We start from the raw sequence: 19,966 nt of genomic DNA, 5'->3' as shown, positions 1-19,966 counted from the left end.
ATCCCTGTGATTTGCCAAAATGCAATCCCTAAAAGCAGTGGATCTTGGAATCAGCTTTAAAGAGGACAAGACTCCAGGATATAAAACAGCTGGCAGACTTTGTTACAGCCGAAGATAAAATAGCTTTCTAAATTGTTATGATTATCCTTGCACCTTTGCGCTTTCACTGCATTCTGGACAAGGACAGTTTTGACCTTTATTAAAACTAATTGTACATTTACACGCACAAAAAGAAAATAAACATCTTGCCCCTAATTCAAGCCAATGGAAATGAAATCAGGAGAGATCGGGCGGCTGATCAATTATCGTTCGTTCTACACTATCACCCAAAGTCAAAATTATTACCACCACCGCCTCCCCAAACCATGTGTCCAGAGTGCTGCTCAGATGCTTCAACCACATTATGGGCAGGATCCCTAATTTGCATGAAAAACAGGGCCATAATGTATAGGATGTGTGCTGGGTCTGAGCACCACAGGTGCTTCAGCGGCACATTATAGCACGCAGGCCTCAAGCTTCAGTGCCTTATGATGCAGGGAGTTGGTGTCAATGCGCACCAGCATTATAGGAACCCCTTAATGAGGTTAATGAAGGGAGTAAGCCCAGCCCTAGAATACATTCCTTACCTTGCACTACTCTGTAGACATCTGAAGGGCTGCCACTCTGCTCCCCAACTCCACACATGGAAATTGCAGAATAATTCTGAGAAACTTTCACTGCAACAGAAGAAAGTTAATGTAGTTTTTTTTCCAGACAGCCGAATGACAGTACTTGACCTAAGCAGGCTGTTGATTAAATAATTTTGTGGCACGAAGGATGACCAGCAGCAGAACTCCCCCACTGATTATAAACACTAAAGGTGCACACCAACATTTCAATATTTGATAATTTTCTAATCTGCTTCAAATTTTGAACTTAAAAAAAAAATCACAACTCAGGGCCTATTGCCCTTTACTTATAATTAGCACAGTAGGGTATCAGCATTCATTACCATATGGAGTTGGTGGTGAGATAGGAAATGCTGGTGTGGGAGGAACCACTTCATTTCCAGAGGAAGAGCTTAACAATCTGCCATCCACCTCATCCTGGCCATCGCTGTATCCTGGTGTGTTTAGCTGCAGCATAATGGAACAGAAAATACCTCAGTACAAGTTGGTATGGATTAAATTCACAGGCCCACTGTCATTAACATTTGGAATTTATCAGCTGCATTTAAGTTAAGTAGTGATGAACGTGCAAGAAGGAGAACCTTCACAAGCGCAAACACCTTAAGGTTCATTGCTAATATTCTGCATGGTCAATAAACAGTACTCCTGACAAACTGCAATATATGACCAGTGCCTTTTTGGCCAATTATATTTCATCACTTTGATAAAAAGAAATATTTACCTGCTCTCAGCTGAACAATCTTTTCAACATTTTTTTAATCAAGATTTTCTTTGCTATTTCTCCTCTGCCTTCCTCTCTTGAAGATGTTGACTCCTTGTTGAGGTATGGTTCCACAAATGTCAGGCACCTTCTGGGACCCTGCTTAAGTGGCCATTCTTCAGATGTTGGCCATGCCAGTGTTGCCAGGCCGTTTTACCACAGGTAGTAAGTACAAGGTTGAGCCCAATTCTGTCCTCACCTGACATCTACACAGGAGCACTTCCAGAAGAAGTCAGTGGATAGCAATCGGGAAAAATGAACCCTGGCTAATTTTCTTCAGTCTAACCTACAAGTGCCAAGCACACAGCCAGTACCCCAGCAGCCATACTGGCTGAGATCAGTTAACTCAGCACAGGCCAAGGATCCAACCTTGGAGCTTCCTGTTCAGTATGACAGAGTTACTCACTACATAAACCCTTGGGGTAAACTGGGTAAAATTCTCTCTTTTTCAACTTCAATTGTAAAAATACTTCCTCATGATAATCAAGTGTGCACTATTTTTAGTCCCATGACAATATGAGGTGAGGAAGAGTGATCAGGTGGTTACTTTTGTTTTTTCTCCAAATGTTGTCCCTTAAACCTTATCCCCTGAAGACAATAATGATAACTTTCCTCTATGAGCACCTGTTGAGAGACGTTGTATTTGTTAGAGAATGGACGCATGCGATTTTCCTGCCTCCTGAGTGCAGTCCCGGCACATCCCATCCCCTGGCTGGACCTTACCCCTATAAATCAGGGTGAGCAGCAGCCAAAGGGTCCCAAGATATTCGGGCTGAGGGGGAGCTCAAACCTGTTCTGATTAGGCTCTTTGATCTTCAACCAACCTCCTGGATCCCCGCAGACACTCAACTTTGCGAGAGCCAATCGCTCAAAACTTTGTGCCAGGTGTCTTCAAGTGCCTCGCTCCTGGGCACCCAAAGAGTGCATGTGCCTTGAGAAAATTGAGTCAGTAGGTCAGAAATGCCCCCTCTTGCCCCATTATGCTGCTAATTTACATTGCTATTTATGCTAACAGTAAACTTGATACCAGTTATTTCTGTAGCTACCAATTTCAAAGAACCTTTGCCTAAAAAGAATCATAATGCTCCTTCTGTTGTTTTGGGCTGTGTTTATACAGAACAGCACCTATGCTAGTGGTGCCAGTTCCCAACAGGTCTTGTGTAGTCAGCTATAACCTGAAAATAAACCTGCCAGGATTCATTAGGCCCAACATCCAGCCTTAGTAAATCCCAGCAGGTTCACTTCAGGGTTGCAGTTGGGTGCACAAGGCCAATGTGCCAGGAATCAGTGCCATTGTTAATGCAATATAAAAGCAGTTGTATTAGGTCTGCGGTGAACTCCAGATCTTGGCCAGCCGATCAGAGGTAAGAGGAAAAAATATAGATAGAACAGTAAATTTTCTATGAATGCATTTTTTCATACAGGCTATTTTAGATCTTGTCTTGTGTAATGAAACAAGGTTGATTAGTAATCTCCTAGTAAGCAATCCTCAGGGAAGATTGATCATATGATGATAGAATTTCACATTTGAGTTCGAGAGTGACACACTTAAGTCCGAAACTAGAGTCCTAAACTTAAATAAAGCCAATTACATAGGTATGAGGGGTGAGTTGGCTAAGGTAGATTGGAAAATTAGATTAAAAGGTATGACAGTAGATAAGCAATGGCAAACATTTAAAGAAATATTTCATAATTCTCAATAAACACACATTCCATTGAGAAATAAAAACTCCAGAGGAAAAGTGATCCATCCATGGCTAACTAAAGAAGTTAAGGATAGCATTCAATTAAAAGAGGCTTATAATGTTGCCAAGAGTAGTAAGCCTGAGGATTGGGAACGTTTTAGAAACCAGCAAAGGATGACCAAAAAAATTATAAAGAGGGAGAAATTAGAATATGAGAGTATACTAGCAAGAAATATAAGAACAGATTCTAAGAGCTTCTACAAGTATGTAAAAAGGAAGAGTGTAGCGAAAGTAAACATGGGTCCCTTAGAGGCTGAGACAGGAAATTATAATGGGGAATAAGGAAATCGGCAGAGACGTTAAGCAAGTATTTTGTATCTGTCTTCACACTAGAAGACACAAAAAGCATACCAGAAATAGTGGAGAACCAAGGGTCTAATGAGAGTGAGGAACTTAAAGTTATTATTTGTAAAGAAAAAGTACCGGAGAAATTAAAGGGACTAAAAGCCGACAAATCCCCTGGACCTGATCACCTCCATCCGAGGGTTCAAAACGAGGTGGCTGCAGAGATAGTGGATGCATTCATTGTGATCTTCCAAAATTCCCTCAATTCTAGAACGGTGCCAGTGGATTGGAAGGTAGCAAATGTAACAACACTAGTCAAGAAAGGAGGGAAGAGAGAAAACAGGGAACTACAGGCCAGTTTGCCTGACATCAGTTGTGGGAAAATGCTGGAATCCATTATTAAGGAAGTGGAAACAGGGCACTTAGAAAATCATAATATGATTAGATTTGAAATTCACAAGCTTTCGGAGGCTTCCTCCTTCCTCAGGTGAATGTTGTGGAAATGAAATCCTCGAACCCTTCGCATTTATAAATCACAGAACAATACCTGGTGATTACAGATAGTCTTTCCAACTGCCCGTTGCCAAGGCAATCACAGTGTGCAGACAGAGAGGTGTTACCTACAAGGCCACCGAATATACAAACAAACAAAAAAAAGAGAGAAAGGCAGAAACATAGAAACATCCGGAAGGAAGAGAAAGACAGCAAATGACCCGTTATATTAAAAACAGATAACATTTTTTCGCTGGTGGGGTTACGTGTAGCGTGACATGAACCCAAGATCCCGGTTGAGGATCTTGGGTTCATGTCACGCTACACGTAACGCCACCAGCGAACAAATGTTATCTGTTTTTAATATAACGGGTCATTTGCTGTCTTTCTCTTCCTTCCGGATGTTTCTGCCTCTCTCTCTCTGTGTTTTTTTTGGTTGTTTGTATATTCGGTGGCCTTGCAGGTAACACCTCTCTGTCTGCACACTGTGATTGCCTTGGCAACGGGCAGTTGGAAAGACTATCTGTAATCACCAGGTATTGTTCTGTGATTCATAAATGCGAAGGGTTCGAGGATTTCATTTCCACAACATTCACCTGAGGAAGGAGGACGTCTCCGAAAGCTTGTGAATTTCAAATAAAATTGTTGGACTATAACTTGGTGTTGTAAAATTGTTTACAATTGTCAACCCCAGTCCATCACCGGCATCTCCACATCATAATATGATTAGGCAGAGTCAACATGGTTTTATGAAAGGGAAATCATGTTTGACAAATTTATTAGAGTTTTTTGAGGATGTAACGAGCAGGGTAGAAAAAGCGGAACCAGTGGATGTAGTATATTTGGATTTTTAAAAGGCATTCGATAAGGTGCCACACAAAAGGGTGTTACACAAGATAAGGGCTCATGGGATTGGGGGTAATATATTAGCATGGATAGAGGATTGGTTAATGAACAGAAAACAGAGAGTAGGAATAAACGGATCATTTTCAGGTTGGCAGGCTGTAACTAGTGGGTTGCCACAAGGATCAGTGCTTGGGCCTCAGCTATTTACAATCTATATTAATGACTTAGATGAAAGGAACGAGTGCAATATATCCAATTTTATTGATGATACAAAGCTAGGTGGGCAAGAAGGTGGCGGATGTGGGGAAATGTGAGGTTATTCACTTTGATAGGAAGAATAGGTAAACAGAATATCTTTTAAATGGTGAGAAACTATTAAATGTTGGTGTTGAGAGATTTGGGTGGCCTTGTCCACGAAACACAGAAAGTTAATATGGAGGTATCGCAAGCAACTAGGAAAGCAAATGGCCTTGATTGCAAGGGGGTTGGAGTATAAGAGTAAGGAAGTCTTGCTACAATTGTACAAGGCTTTGGTGAGACCACACCTGGAGTACTGTGTATAGTTTTGGTCTCCTTACCCAAGGAAGGATATACTTGCCTTAGAGGCAGTGCAACGAAGGTTCACCAAATTAATTCCTGGGATGAGACGGTTGTCCTAAGAGGAGAGATTGAATAGAATGGGCTTATATTCTCTGAGGTTTAGAAGAATGAGAGGTGATTTCATTGAAACGTATAAAATTCTTAGAGGGCTTGACAAGGTTTTTGCGGAGAGGCTATTTCCCTTGGCTGGAGAGTCTAAACTAGGGGGCATAGTCTCAGGATAAGGGATGGCCAATTTATAGCAGAGATGAGGAGGAATTCCTTTACTCAGAGAGTGGTGAGTCTTTGGAACTCTCTACCCCAGAGAACTGTGGAACGATTCTCAGTCGTTCAGTGTATTCAAGACTGAGATCGATAGATTTTTGGACTCGGAGGAAATCAAGGGATATGGGGATCGGGAGGGAAAGTGGAGTTGAATCGAAGATCAGACATTATCTTATTAAATGGCAGAGGAGGCTGTAGGGGCCGTATGGCCTTTTCCTGCTCCTATTTCTTATGTTCTTTTCTGTAAACTCACAGATGTTCTGCAAAGTTGCAAAGTTGCAAATGGCAGGGGGGGGGGGGGGGCTCATAATTTGAAAGAAGTGGTTTATATAAATTTTGGGGTCCTCCCGACTTTCTGGAGATACAGGGACCCTGCAGAAAAATGCACTCTGTAAAAAGACTAATTGTAGGCTAGTCAACTTGAGCCAATCTGGTGCACTCTCAGGAGCCTGAAAGACAGCAGCATCATTGGACACCTGGGAACAGGTTACCTGCTCCTTCTCTCAATCAACTGAGACTGCACGGTATGGGGGAAGAGAAAATAATTCACCAGTGAAACACAAACTTCTTTTGATGAAAATTGTCATTCTAATAATACATTTTGAAGAACTAACTATTGACCTTTAGCCTCCAGAGAAGCAGAAAATAAGTAGCTAAGGTTCTTCAAACAGAATTAACAACACAACAATCTAATAATAATTGTAAAAAGGCAGAACTAATAATCATGGAGGAAAAAAGGCACAGCAACTCATTTTGATTTGGGGAGGAGAAGGATCCAAAGGAGGTCGTCAACCATAATGCATTTAATTTATTTTATTGTTCAACCTACCTCCCCTAACTGACCAGTTGCGGTGAATGTTCCAGTGGACGTGGAGTGGCAAGGGTCAGAGGATTTCATCCATCCACTCTGATTATACAACAGGTGAGCATCACCTCTTTCATAATGTCCAATGCTCAGTTGTTTTGTCCTTCCTAATGTTGTGAGACCTTCATCCACCTGCAGACCTGTGAATGAAGCAAGACATTAACTGTTGGAATGATTCCCTCAAAAAAGCCTAAACTAGTTGAAAAACTTAAATATTACTTCTATAACTTCTAGTATACTTATATAATTGGTCTTAATTTTACATTAAATTAATTTTACAACCTGAACGGAGAATGATGGATATTTGCAGCCTTTCAGCAATATTGATAGATTAGGTGAATGGGCAAAATTGTGGCAAATGGAATTCAATGTAGACAAATGTGAGGTCATCCACTTTGGATCAAAAAAGGATAGAACAGGGTACTTTCTAAATGGTAAAAAGTTAAAAACTGTGGATGTCCAAAGGGACTCAGGGGTTCAGGTACATAGATCATTGAAGTGTCATGAACTGGTGCAGAAAATAATCAAGAAGGCTAATGGAATGCTGGCCTTTATATCTAGAGGACTAGAGTACAAGGGGGCAGAAGCGATGCTGCAGCTATACAAAACCCTGGTTAGACCGCACCTGGAGTACTGTGAGCAGTTCTGGGCACCGCACCTTTGGAAGGACATATTGGCCTTGGAGGGAGTGCAGCGTAGGTTTACTAGAATGATACCCGGACTTCAAGGGTTAAGTTACGAGGAGAGATTACACAAATTGGGGTTGTATTCTCTGGAGTTTCGAAGGTTAAGGGGTGATCTGATCGAAGTTTATAAGATATTAAGGGGAACGGATAGGGTGGATAGAGAGAAACTATTTCTGCTGGTTGGGGATTTTAGGAGTAGGGGGCACAATCTAAAAATTAGAGCCAGACTTTTCAGGAGTGAGATTAGAAAACATTTCTACACACAAAGGGTGGTAGAAGTTTGGAACTCTCTTCCGCAAACAGCAATTGATACTAGCTCAATTGCTAAATTTAAATGTGAGATAGATAGCTTTTTGGCAACCAAAGGTATTAAGGGATATGGGCCAAAGGCAGGTATATGGAGCGAGATCACAGATCAGCCATGATCTTATCAAATGGCGGAGCAGGCACGAGGGGCTGAATGGCCTACTCCTGTTCTTATATTCCTATGTTTCCTATGATTTTACATGTCATGCAACAAACCTTTTCCATGGGATGTAGCAATTGAGCAAACAACTTTTAGTTAGAACATAAGAAATAGGAACAGAAGTAGGTCATATGCCCCCTCGAGCCTGCTCCGCCATTCATTAGGGTCATGGCTGATTCTCTACCTCAACTTCACTTGCCTGCCCTATCCCCATATCCCTTGATTTTCTTCGTGTCCAAAAATTTATCGATCGCAGTCTTATATAGTCAACGACTGAGCATCCACAGCTCTCTGGGGTAGAGAATTCCAAAGATTCACAACCCTCAGTGAAGAAATTTTTCCTCATCTCGGTCCTAAATGGCCGACCCCTTATCTTGAGGCTATGACCCCTAGTCCAAGACTCTCCAGCCAGGGGAAACAGCCTCTCAGCATCTACCCTATCAAGCACTCTCAGAATTTTATACTTTTCAATGAGATCACCTCTTATTCTTCTAAACTCCAGAGAATATAGACCTATTCCACACAATCTCTCTTCATAGGACAATTCTCTCATCCCAGGAATCAATCTAGTGAACCTTTGTTGCATCCTCTCTAAGACAAGTATATCCATCCTTAGGTAAGGAGACCAAAACTGTACACAGTACAGGTGCTAAAGTAAGTTGTGAGGTGGACCCCACTCACTTAACCAGTCAAAATCCCTTTACCTCCTCACAGCTTATTTTCCCACCTAGCTTTGTATCATCAGCAAACTTGGATACATTACACTCGGTCTCATCATTTAAGTCATTGATATATATTGTAAACAGCTGAGGCCCAAGCACTGATCCTTGCGGCACCCCACTCATTACAACCTGCCAACCCGAAAATGATCTGTTTATTCCTACTCTCTGTTTTCTGTCTGTTAACCAATCCTCAATCCATACTAATAAATTATCCCAATCCCATTAGCCCTAATCTTGTGTAACACCAATTGAATGCCTTTTGCAAATCCAAATATACCACATCCACTGGTTCCCCCTTATCTACCCTGCTAATTACACCCTCAACAAATTCGAATAGATTTGTCAAACATGATTTCCCTTTCACAAAACTGTGTTGACTATCCTAATCATCTTATGATTTTCTAAGTGCCCTGTTACTACGTCCATAATAATAGATTCTAGCATTTTCCTACTATTGATGTCAGGCTAACTGGCCTAGAGTTCACTGTTTTCACTCTTCCCTCCTTTCTTGAATAGCGGGGTTACATTTGCTACCTTCCAACCGTGGGGATCGTTCTAGAATCTGGGGAACTCTGGAAGATCAAAACCAATGCATCCACTGTCTCTGCAGCCACCTCTTTTAAAACCAGAGTATGTAGGTCATCAGGTCCAGGGGATTTGTCGGCTTTTATTTCTCCAATACTTTTTTCTTTCTAATCTTAATTACCTTAAGTTCCTCAATCTCGTTAGACCCTTGGTTCCCCCTATTTCCAGTATGTTTTTTGTGTCTTCTACTGTGAAGACAGATACAAAATATTTGTTTAACGTCTGTCAATTTTTTTTTATTCGTTCATGGGACGTGGGCATCGCTGGCGAGGCAGGCATTTATTGCCCATCCCTAATTGCCCTTGAGAAGGTGGTGGTGAGCTGCCTTCTTGAACCGCTGCAGTCCGTGTGGTGAAGGTTCTCCCACTGTGCTGTTAGGAAGGGAGTTCCAGGATTTTGACCCAGCAACGATGAAGGAACAGCGATATATTTCCAAGTCGGGATGGTGTGTGACTTGGAGGGGAACGTGCAGGTGGTGTTGTTCCCACGTGCCTGTTGCTCTTGTCCTTCTAGGTGGTAGAGGTCGCGGGTTTGGGAGGTGCTGTCGAAGAAGCCTTGGCGAGATGATGCAGTGCATCCTGTGGTTGGTACACACTGCAGCCACAGTGCGCCGGTGGTGAAGGGAGTGAATGTTTAGGGTGGTGGTTGGGGGGCCAATCAAGCGGGCTGCTTTGTCCTGGATGGTGTCGAGCTTCTTGAGTGTTGTTGGAGCTGCACTCATCCAGGCAAGTGGAGAGTATTCCATCACACTCCTGACTTGTGCCTTGTAGATGGTGGAAAGGCTTTGGGGAGTCAGGAGATGAGTCACTCACCACAGAATACCCAGCCTCTGACCTGCTCTTGTAGCCACAGTATTTATTTGGCTGGTCCAGTTAAGTTTCTGGTCAATGGTGACCCCCAGGATGTTGACGGTGGGGGATTCGGTGATGGTAATGCTGTTGAATGTCAAGGGAAGGTGGTTAGACTCTCTCTTCTTGGAGATGGTCATTGCCTGGCACTTGTCTGGCGCAAATGTTACTTGCCACTTATCAGCCCAAGCCTGGACGTTGTTTAGGTCTTGCTGCATGCGGGCTCGGACTGCTTCATTATTTGAGGGGTTGCAAATGGAACTGAACACTGTGCAATCATCAACAAACATCCCCATTTCTGACCTTATGGTGGAGGGAAGGTCATTGATGAAGCAGCTGAAGATGGTTGGGCCTAGGACACTGCCCTGAGGAGCTCCTGCAGCATTGTACTGGGGCTGAAATGATTGGCCTCCATCAACCACTACCATCTTCCTTTGTGCTAGGTATGACTCCAGCCACTGGAGAATTTTCCCCCAATTCCCACTGACTTCAATTTTACTCGGGCTCCTTGGTGCCACACTCGGTCAAATGCTGCCTTGATGTCAAGGGCAGTCACCCTCACCTCACCTGTGGAATTCAGCTCTTTTGTCCATGTTTGGACCAAGGCTGTAATGAGGTCTGGAGCCGAGTGGTCCTGGCAGAACCCAAACTGAGCATCGGTGAGCAGGTTATTGGTGAGTAAGTGCCTCTTGATGGCGCTGTCGACGACACCTTCCATCACTTTGCTGATGATTGAGAGTAGACTGATGGGGCAGAAATTGGCCGGATTGGATTTGTCCTGCTTTTTGTGGACAGGACATACCTGGGCAATTTTCCACATTGTCGGGTAGATGCCAGTGTTGTAGCTGTACTGGAACAGCTTGGCTAGAGGCGCAGCTAGTTCTGGAACACAAGTCTTCAGCACTACAGTCGGGATGTTGTCGGGGCCCATAGCCTTTGCTGTATCCAGTGCACTCAGCCGTTTCTTGATATCTGTGGCGAGTGACTCACCTCCTGACTCCCCAAAGCCTTTCCACCATCTACAAGGCACAAGTCAGGAGTGTGATGGAATACTCTCAACTTGCCTGGATGAGTGCAGCTCCAACAACACTCAAGAAGCTCGACACCATCCAGGACAAAGCAGCCCACTTGATTGGCCCCCCATCCACCACCCTAAACATTCACTCCCTTCACCACCGGAGCACAGTGGCTGCAGTGTGTACCATCCACAGGATGCACTGCAGCAATTCACCAAGGCTTCTTCGACAGCACCTCCCAATCCGCGACCTCTACCACCTAGAAGGACAAGGGCAGCAGGCGCATGGGAACAACACCGCCTGCACGTTCCCCTCCAAGTCACACACCATCCCAACTTGGAAATATATCGCCGTTCCTTCATCGTCGCTGGGTCAAAATCCTGGAACTCCCTTCCTAACAGCACTGTGGGAGAACCTTCACCACACGGACTGCAGTGGTTCAAGAAGGCGGCTCACCACCACCTTCTCAAGAGCAATAAATGCTGGCCTTGCCAGTGATGCCCACATCCCAAGAACGAATAATAAAAAAAAAATTGCTCTTTGTGGGGTCTTGCTGTGTGCCATAACAACAATGACTACACTCAAAGTAATTTATTTGCTGTGAAGCACTTTGGGACTTAAGATGTGAATGACACTATCTAAATACAAATTCTTTCCTTTGCCAGTTTGAATCTGTGTCCTCTTTGTCCCACTGCCATGGTTTAAATGCTCTCTAGGTTTACCTTTTCTATACAGTTTACTCTTAGTACCGCTATGGGGTCCCCTTTTATTGGCCTTCTTTAAAGACTGAAGATGAAGAATAAGATTCTCCAGACTTCTCTTATAACTCAGACCTCTGATTCTAGGAGTTAGCCCCTTGGCTCTCTTTTCTGCCGTCTCCAGGACTTTAATGGCTCTCGTGTCTCAGTGACCCAAACTTGACACAGTTTGCAAGACGTAATCTGACCAAAGTATTATACAATTTTAACATGCCAACCTCCGACTTGTATTCTGCAGATCTGGTCACATAATTCATCATTCCATTTGCTTTATTAATTGCTGCTCCCCAGTGACTGAACATGTTAAGTGCCAAGTCTACTGGCATCCCTGGTCTCTCTCAACTACAACTATGGCAATTTCAACACCATGTATGTCACCCACTTTTATTCTTCCAATGTGCAATGCTTGTTGAAATTTTTTTTAAAAATTATTTTCCAGGCAGAGTGAAAATTATTTGGTGAAACTAGTTTCTAAAAAAGTGTTTTCTGGGAACAACCTGCTCAAAAATCTGTCAGAGCCAACTGGAAAATTTGATCTACCGCTGATACCAACATGTAAATTTACAAAAATATGATTCCCCTATCAGCAGTTAAAACTGTCAACTTATGACCAGCGGCCATTTCAAACATCCGGCTGGCAAACCTACACACTTCAATTACTGTGAGCCTCTGACTGGACAAGGAACCATGAAGTCAACTAACTACAGCAGATATAAATGAGGGAAACTGAGAAAACCAAAGCAGTAAAGTTACAGCATTCCATACATGTTAACAACTGGTTGTATTACACCACTGACTGAACCAGTCTTTTCAACCAACTTTTCAGGTGCGGTATGATACATATGGGACAGTATGTAAAATGATTTTCACAACTGTAGGCCACTTAATGATAAATGTAACAGTATAGTCTTCCAGTGGTTTTAGTCACAGACAAAGATTCCCAGCAAAATTCCAATGAAAGCTTTGACAGATGCAATCTCTTTAAAGCAGCAGGATTCTCATTCACACGAGAAATCCTTTCTGTAGACACACACTAATTATAAAAAGGGCCTGACAGCTTCGTTAACATGCCCTTTCAAAGGCAGAAGTGCCTCCTCCCTTTACTAATCTTACTAAATCTGTACTGTAGTTAAAGATCAGACATTCCATAGAGAGAAAAGGACCAGCAATGCCGTAACAGATTAAAGGGAGGCAGAGATCACCACTGTTTTGGGGTGGGGAAGTGTGGAAGTGCCACACAGCATGAGGTCACATCCAAGTGATACAGATGCCGTTTTTTGCAACGTGCATTATCAACACACGAGAAATGCTTTCCTCACAATCGACATGCTTATTGTGTCACCAGAAACAGAAGTGTATAGGTAGCCAACTGGCTCATTTTTTTCTGGCCCAGCAGGGTTCTTGCAATAGCCACAATGCAGTGAAGAGTTTTAACTGCCAATAGGATGGGTATTTTATTCCTTAATATTACATGTTGGCATCTGCTGCAGAACTAACTCCCTTGTTGGCTCCAACAATTTTTGGAACAGACTGTTCTTGGAAAAGATATTTAGAATAGAAATCAGTTTCACCAAATAATCTGTGGTGCCCAAATTGGACAGTAGTGTTTTGGTCAGGTCTTACTGCAAGGGTTATTGTAAAACATTTTGCAGAAAAGTCACATGGAATCCATGGAAAGTTCTGACCATTACAGGCCTTACAGAGCTATGTATGCAAAACAAAATGTTTTATAGAGCAGTTATACGGCACAACTTGCGTCATGGCAAAGCCGTTTCTGTGGAAAATTTTTTCTGATGCACAAACAGCAATAAAAATTCTAGAGGGGTGTAAAAACAAACCAGAAACAGATGGTATTGGAATTTAAATGCAAAGCAGGTACAAACGGTGTGCTGCAAAGAAAAATTATCCGTTTTAAAAATTGCAAGTTCCCCCAAAGAATTACAGGATACAGGCAACAGGCCTGAAAAGGGACGTGATCTCCAAAGTTAAATGAAGATGGTGTCAGTCAGTGACCTCAGCTACTGAAGTTTGCAGGATGAGTGGGTTATCACCCTATTCGCATGGGGCTACCAGGCACCCACACTATAAGGTGCGCATCCTCGGCACCTACCCTTCCCCAGAAAGCTGCAAAATGTGGATTCCACCAGGAGGAAGGTGGGGGTGGGGGTAATGGGAGAGTGGACAGATGTGGCCCCCTCCTGCCCCAGGCACACTAGCATACCAAGGGAGCCACTCTGAAAACTTTTAAAATTGCATCCTCACCCTCTCTTCGGATGACCAGGCTACAATCCTAGTCTGGCCCACCCCCTGTTCACCCGGTGGGCCCACTTTAGGAGGATGGTACACCTCCTCTTACTCAGCATGCCAGCATCAAAACTGACACGAGGTCCCTTTAAGGTTGAGGAGGTGGGACCTTCCAGCATAGGGAGTACCTGCCCTCCATTATTTGAGGCATCAACGAGGTTATAGTAATGTATGGTTCACTATGTTACACTATTTACTGTTCATTCAACTATCATATGCAAATAAACAACTGTTGGTTCAAAGCCTGAATTTTGATCCAGTAATACAGCATATCCAGTCTGCCAGTGAGAGAGAAACATTCCAATAACCGATGTACAAAGAAAGATTTATTTGTTACAATCCTTGCGTCTTGCTATCATATAACTGGATATTTGGGAAAAAGGTGCACTCCGGATTATAGGGGACACTAGGTCTGCTAATGGGAGTGGCTAGTGGTGTTGAACCTGAGAAAACCGAGTGTAAAAGCCTCAAAACACGACAATGATTATGAGCTATGGTGGGGAAAAATCAACTTGGTTTCTCACTCCTGACTGCTGGAAAGTATACCTGTGGACATTGAGCTAGAACAGAAATAGACTCAACTTTAATACCTCCCAGAGTCAAATAGCCCACTGTCTAGGATCACACTTCAAAAACAGGTTCCTTGTAAAGGACTGCTGAAGCACATACAGCTATACACCTGGAGAAGAGGAGGAGAAAAAAATTGAGAAAAACAAGTAGGCTCTGGAAAGTAAATAAAGAGACAAACAATCTTGCCTGGCAACAGTTGCTGAGGTCTGTAGTTAAAATAATGCTAAAGTGAGGGTCCAAGATACAAATAAAGTCTAATATCAGACTTTCTTTTGCCAGTGATAAATTGTTGACTTTTCCATAAAATACATAATGTGGTTTCAAAGACATTCTGGCATGTCTGAGATTTCTGACCCAGAACACGTAAATGTCTGGAGAAGGTGTATACCAGATCTTGTGAAAGATTAAATTCTACTCGATGTGAAAAATGCTAACAAGAAAGACTCAAGATATCAGTTGAAAGAAAAGAGCAGTGCACTTTAAAAAAGGTGTCAAACTTGTTAAAAGGGGAAAAAATAGCTATTATTCTTATGCCAACAGGCCATACACAGATTATAGGCCACATTCCCTCCACTATATTGATTTTGATTCTGTTCTTTGGCAATTGGCATGGAAACAAGACTTCATGGAAGAGCTAGAGACTATTAGGCATTTAAAAGTTTATATACTGTAATAGATTTGCTAATTATTCAAGACAATATAATAATTCATACAGAGTTCTGCGTGCATTCTTATAACGGAGAGTTGGGCATCGTATGGTTCGTGGGCCAAGTCTTGCCTGACTGATAACTTCAACAGTCACTTTGTTGCCCAGTTAAATGTGTCTCTACATTTTCTGTTTATCGAGTGTGAGTCAGCAACATGAGATTATAGTGGTGGCTCCTCATTATAAATAACATTTGTGATCAACCTTTAACCAATTGGGCTTGTGAAATAAAATTTGGTTTCGAAAGATATGACACTAATATCTTCAAGAAGTGGTGGTACATTACAGCCATCCATGGTAGTTTAGTTGTACCTCTTGTTTCTGCCACCTGCCTCCCTTCCTACCCCCCAGCCACCAACCCTCCCTCCTCCTCCATCTCCCACCCCCTACACATACATCTATCTACATATGGACGAAAAGAAAATTCTGGCACATTGCAGTTTCAGTCTCTATAGTGCAGGTGCATCTAGATTTATTCCCCTGGTTATCTTGAGCAAAGAAAGTTGTTTACAGTTGTACATATTCAGATAACTTGTACAAAACCAACCATTTTCGAGAAAAAATTGCTTTATGTATATTTCATAGTATTTACAGCACAGAAACAGGCCATTCAGCCCAACAGAACTATGCCAGTGTTTCTGCTGCACACGAGCCTCTTCCCACCTTACTTCATCTCACCCTATCAACATATACTTCTATTCCTTTCTCCCTCATGTATTTAAGGGGAAGCTGGATAAGTACATCTATGCTATTCGCCTCAACTACTCCAGCAAGTCCCACATTCTCACCACTCTGAATAAAAAAAGTTTCTCCTGATTTCCTTATTGAATTTACTGGAGATTATCTTATGTTTATATTTACAGGTCTTTTAGCCTGGGCTTGTATTTTACTAAAGCTGTTTGTGTAATTGAAACATTTGGATAAATACATTTTGAAACTGGAAATTGCACGGTAAGGAAAATTAAATATGCAACACTGCAGTAAAATGGTTATTATGGTCCAGTAGTTGGCATGTTTCTCTGGCATAGTGTTGTGGACTTATTTTTAAATAAATAACAAGTGGTAATAATTTGCTACAGACAAATGTAACTGCTGTTTGACATGCAGCATTCCCTCAGTCTGGATTATGTGCTCTAGACCTGGTATGGGCTCAAACCCACAACTTTCTGACTCAAAGGCAATAGTGCTAACAAGCAAACCAAGCTGATACCTGAAAAGAAAATTTGACCAAAGTGAGACAGACTCAAACCAATGACCTTGAGATTTATATTACAACTACTAAATCTGAGACCAAATGTGCTTCAGCTTAAATGTGTTCTTAAAAGGAAATGACAGCCAGCAGACTGAAGAGAAAGTAATTACTGCCTTACATATCTGTCAGTATACACTTAAACCTGCACCCAGGAGGAACATTTTCATCAGAAGCACCTTCATAAAGCATAGCAGAACACTTTGTATAAGCAAATGATATACTGATGTCACAAAAGGGATCACAGAGCTTGTCTGCCAAGAAAGGAAAAAGGAAGGGACTTGCATTTATATAGCGACTTCAGGACTTTCCAATGCACCATACAGCCAATTAAGTTCTTTTGAACTGTAGTCCCTGTTGTAATGTAGGGAAACGTGGCAGCCAATTTGCACACAGCAAAGTCCCACAAACAGCATTGCGATAATGATCAGATCATCTGTTTTAGTGATGTTGTTTGAGGGATAAATATTGACCGGAGCACTGAGAGAACCCCTTCAAAAAGTGCCACGGGATATTTTACGTCCACCTGAGAGGGCAGACGGGGCCTCGGTTTAAAGTATCATCTGAAAGACGGTATCTCCGACAGTGCATCACTCCTTCGGTGCTGTACGAGTGTACGCTTGGATTATGTGCTCAATTGGGGATTGAACCATAAACTTCGGACTCAAGTGAGAATACTACCATTGAGCCATGGCTGACACCTACAAGAGGCAATAACTGCCTGCAACACGGATTTTGTTGTACTATTTTATATTTTCTTCTTTTTCCATTCTTTCAGGTTTCCCTCGGTCATGTGCTATATGTTTGCTGAGAGGGTGAAGAATCACTTTGATCCCAACCTTCAATCACTGCCACTCTAATCATGTATATCAGCACCCCATCAGAGCTTTGCATCCTGCAGTGAAGTGTCTCTGCTTATAGCTATGGAACAGTTACAGTATCAGTACACAACTTCAATACAATCTGGACATGCAGACACACTGGGTTAACAATCTGACTGTAATGTATCACTTAGCCTGTATTGAAAAAAGGCTCATCAAATATATAGCTTTAAGTGGTAGTTTTTTTAAAAACACAAACACATCACATCTTGTTCAACTAACTATTGCTACGTTTCAAATCTCAACACCTCATTACTTGGTCAAACTAGATCTTAGGGAACATTTTTCCCTGACTATAAATAATCTATCAAGCTCTTTTGTCTGAGGTGGACAATAATGGTGTTCTTCAATTTGATCCAGCTGAATTTCTTAAAAGTGTTTATCATAATATGTAGTTTTAATGAGTATACTGATATGACTTGCACATTTAAAATAAATTAACAATGAGATAAACACACAGTAAACATTCGGCAGCTACTGGATTTTGTCAGTAGCTAAATTGTTTCTGTAGCCTTAAGCCAACTGACTTTTCAAACTCTAGGGTGGGGTATGATCAAAAGAGACATCACTTATATCCCATTAAAGGTATAGCACATTGTAAACACAAAGGTTAACTTGACATGTACGGCCCAGTAGAGCATACTGTGTTTCAACAAACATCATGATGAAGTGTAGTGTGGTCCAATAGTTCAATGCTCAACTTGCACTGCCCGTCACTCAAGCTCCTTGAATTGGTTGGGTGAATTTTGCTAAATGGAGGACTGGCAGCTGTGTTTTCTTTTTGGGGGGGGGGGGGGTGGGGAGGGGCGGGGGGCAGGGTTCAATTCTTGAGGCACTGCTGGATAATGCACCCAACATATTTTGATCCCTAGTGGTCTAGAGTGGGTGGAAGAAGGGGAAAAAGGAATCTCAAGAGTAGTGATGAAATGACCCTCAAATACTTCTGTGAACAAGTTTAGGAAAAAGCAGTAGATATTACCAAGTGTTATTAGCAGAAGCAATCTTCCTTGCTTTATCATTTTAAAGCTATTTCACAAGTAAAATCTGCCATCATTTTGAATTGTGTATCGTATTTTTAACATTAGAACTTTAGTTTTGAGGGACTCCTGCTTTCAAGTCTCCAAAGCAGTCTGAATTCAAATAAACCACATTCATCTCTAGTATTAGCTTCTCTGTGATATAGCACTTGTCATTTCAAACTCCCTCAACTGCGTACGTTTCATTATAATATGCTATATAGAGCAACAAGAAACAGTGCTACAACAACAGTTCACCAGACCTAAATTTCACTACTCTAATTCCAGCAGTTCACGTTTGGAATATTCCTGGATGATAGTATACTTTGCAAGGACCCACATGGCAGACACCTTGAGGCCCCTTCAATTCCTGATCAATAAGTACAGTATTTTTATATGCATTTGTCAATGTTTTCTGTATAAGTTAATCAGATCTGAAAACCAAGTACCAAAGAATTATAAATGTAAGGAATCGCACAACACCAGGTTATAGTCATTGAATCATAGAAGTTTACAACATGGAAACAGGCCCTTCGGCCCAACATGTCCATGTCACCCAGTTTATACCACTAAGCTAGTCCCAATTGCCTGCACTTGGCCCATATCCCTCTATACCCATCTTACCCATGTAACTGTCCAAATGATTTTTAAAAGACAAAATTGTACCCGCCTCTACTACTGCCTCTGGCAGCTCGTTCCAGACACTCACCACCCTTTGAGTGAAAAAATTGCCCCTCTGGACCCTTTTGTATCTCTCCCCTCTCACCTTAAATCTATGCCCCCTCGTTATAGACTCCCCTACCTTTGGGAAAAGATTTTGACTATCGACCTTATCTATGCCCCTCATTATTTTATAGACTTCTATAAGATCACCCCTAAACCTCCTACTCTCCAGGGAAAAAAGTCTCAGTCTATCCAACCTCTCCCTATAAGTCAAACCATCAAGTCCCGGTAGCATCCTAGTAAAATCTTTTCTGCACTCTTTCTAGTTTAATAATATCCTTTCTATAATAGGGTGACCAGAACTGTACACAGTATTCCAAGTGTGGCCTTACTAATGTCTTGTACAACTTCAACAAGACATCCCAACTCCTGTATTCAATGTTCTGACCAATGAAACCAAGCATGCCGAATGCCTTCTTCACCACCCTATCCACCTGTGACTCCACTTTCAAGGAGTCCAACAGCTTTATTTGAAATCACAAGCTTTCGGAGCTTTGCTCCTTCGTCAGGTGCCTATATCAATATGGCGGGCAGCACACCTCCGGCTCATAATGAGCATATGCTGCCTGCCCATCATATTGGAGGGTTAGGCCGTTTAGCACCCGAACAACAGACACCACGCGATGGAATTTCTAGGCCATTTGTGGGTTTGTTTCAGGCCCATGCCTGAAACACCTGTTTCAGGCTCTTTCTGCAATATTGGGTTGCCCTAAGGCAGCCAGTGCCATTCAGGAAAATGTGGTCTACATGCAGCCCCTACTTGAACTGAATTAACTTGCAATGCTGTGAGCTAATAAGATACTAGATAAACTCCAGAAACATTCATATACCACAAAACTACAGAAAATCTGAATGAATTAAAACAAACCCACAAATGGCCTAGAAATTCCATCGCATGGTGTCTGTTGTTC

At 42.2% G+C, this 19,966-nt stretch overlaps 1 protein-coding gene across 6 annotated transcripts in view; it reads right to left on the bottom strand.

The window, feature by feature from the left end:
* Positions 1–19,966, bottom strand: part of LOC137341956 (tensin-3-like) — a 385,280-nt gene that overhangs the window by 52,983 nt on the left and 312,331 nt on the right. For all 6 annotated transcript variants that reach the window (XM_068005512.1, XM_068005503.1, XM_068005521.1 and 3 more), the window contains 3 exons: positions 6,490–6,665; positions 992–1,115; positions 627–716 (listed from right to left, as the gene is read on the bottom strand). In XM_068005512.1, the coding sequence (XP_067861613.1) occupies positions 627–716; positions 992–1,115; positions 6,490–6,665 (390 nt within the window). The remainder of the gene's footprint in view (positions 1–626; positions 717–991; positions 1,116–6,489; positions 6,666–19,966) is intronic.

The sequence above is a fragment of the Heptranchias perlo genome, chromosome 2 (assembly GCF_035084215.1).
Source record: "Heptranchias perlo isolate sHepPer1 chromosome 2, sHepPer1.hap1, whole genome shotgun sequence".
In the NCBI taxonomy this organism is placed as follows: domain Eukaryota; kingdom Metazoa; phylum Chordata; class Chondrichthyes; order Hexanchiformes; family Hexanchidae; genus Heptranchias; species Heptranchias perlo.
This window is presented reverse-complemented; position numbering and strand designations above follow the sequence as displayed.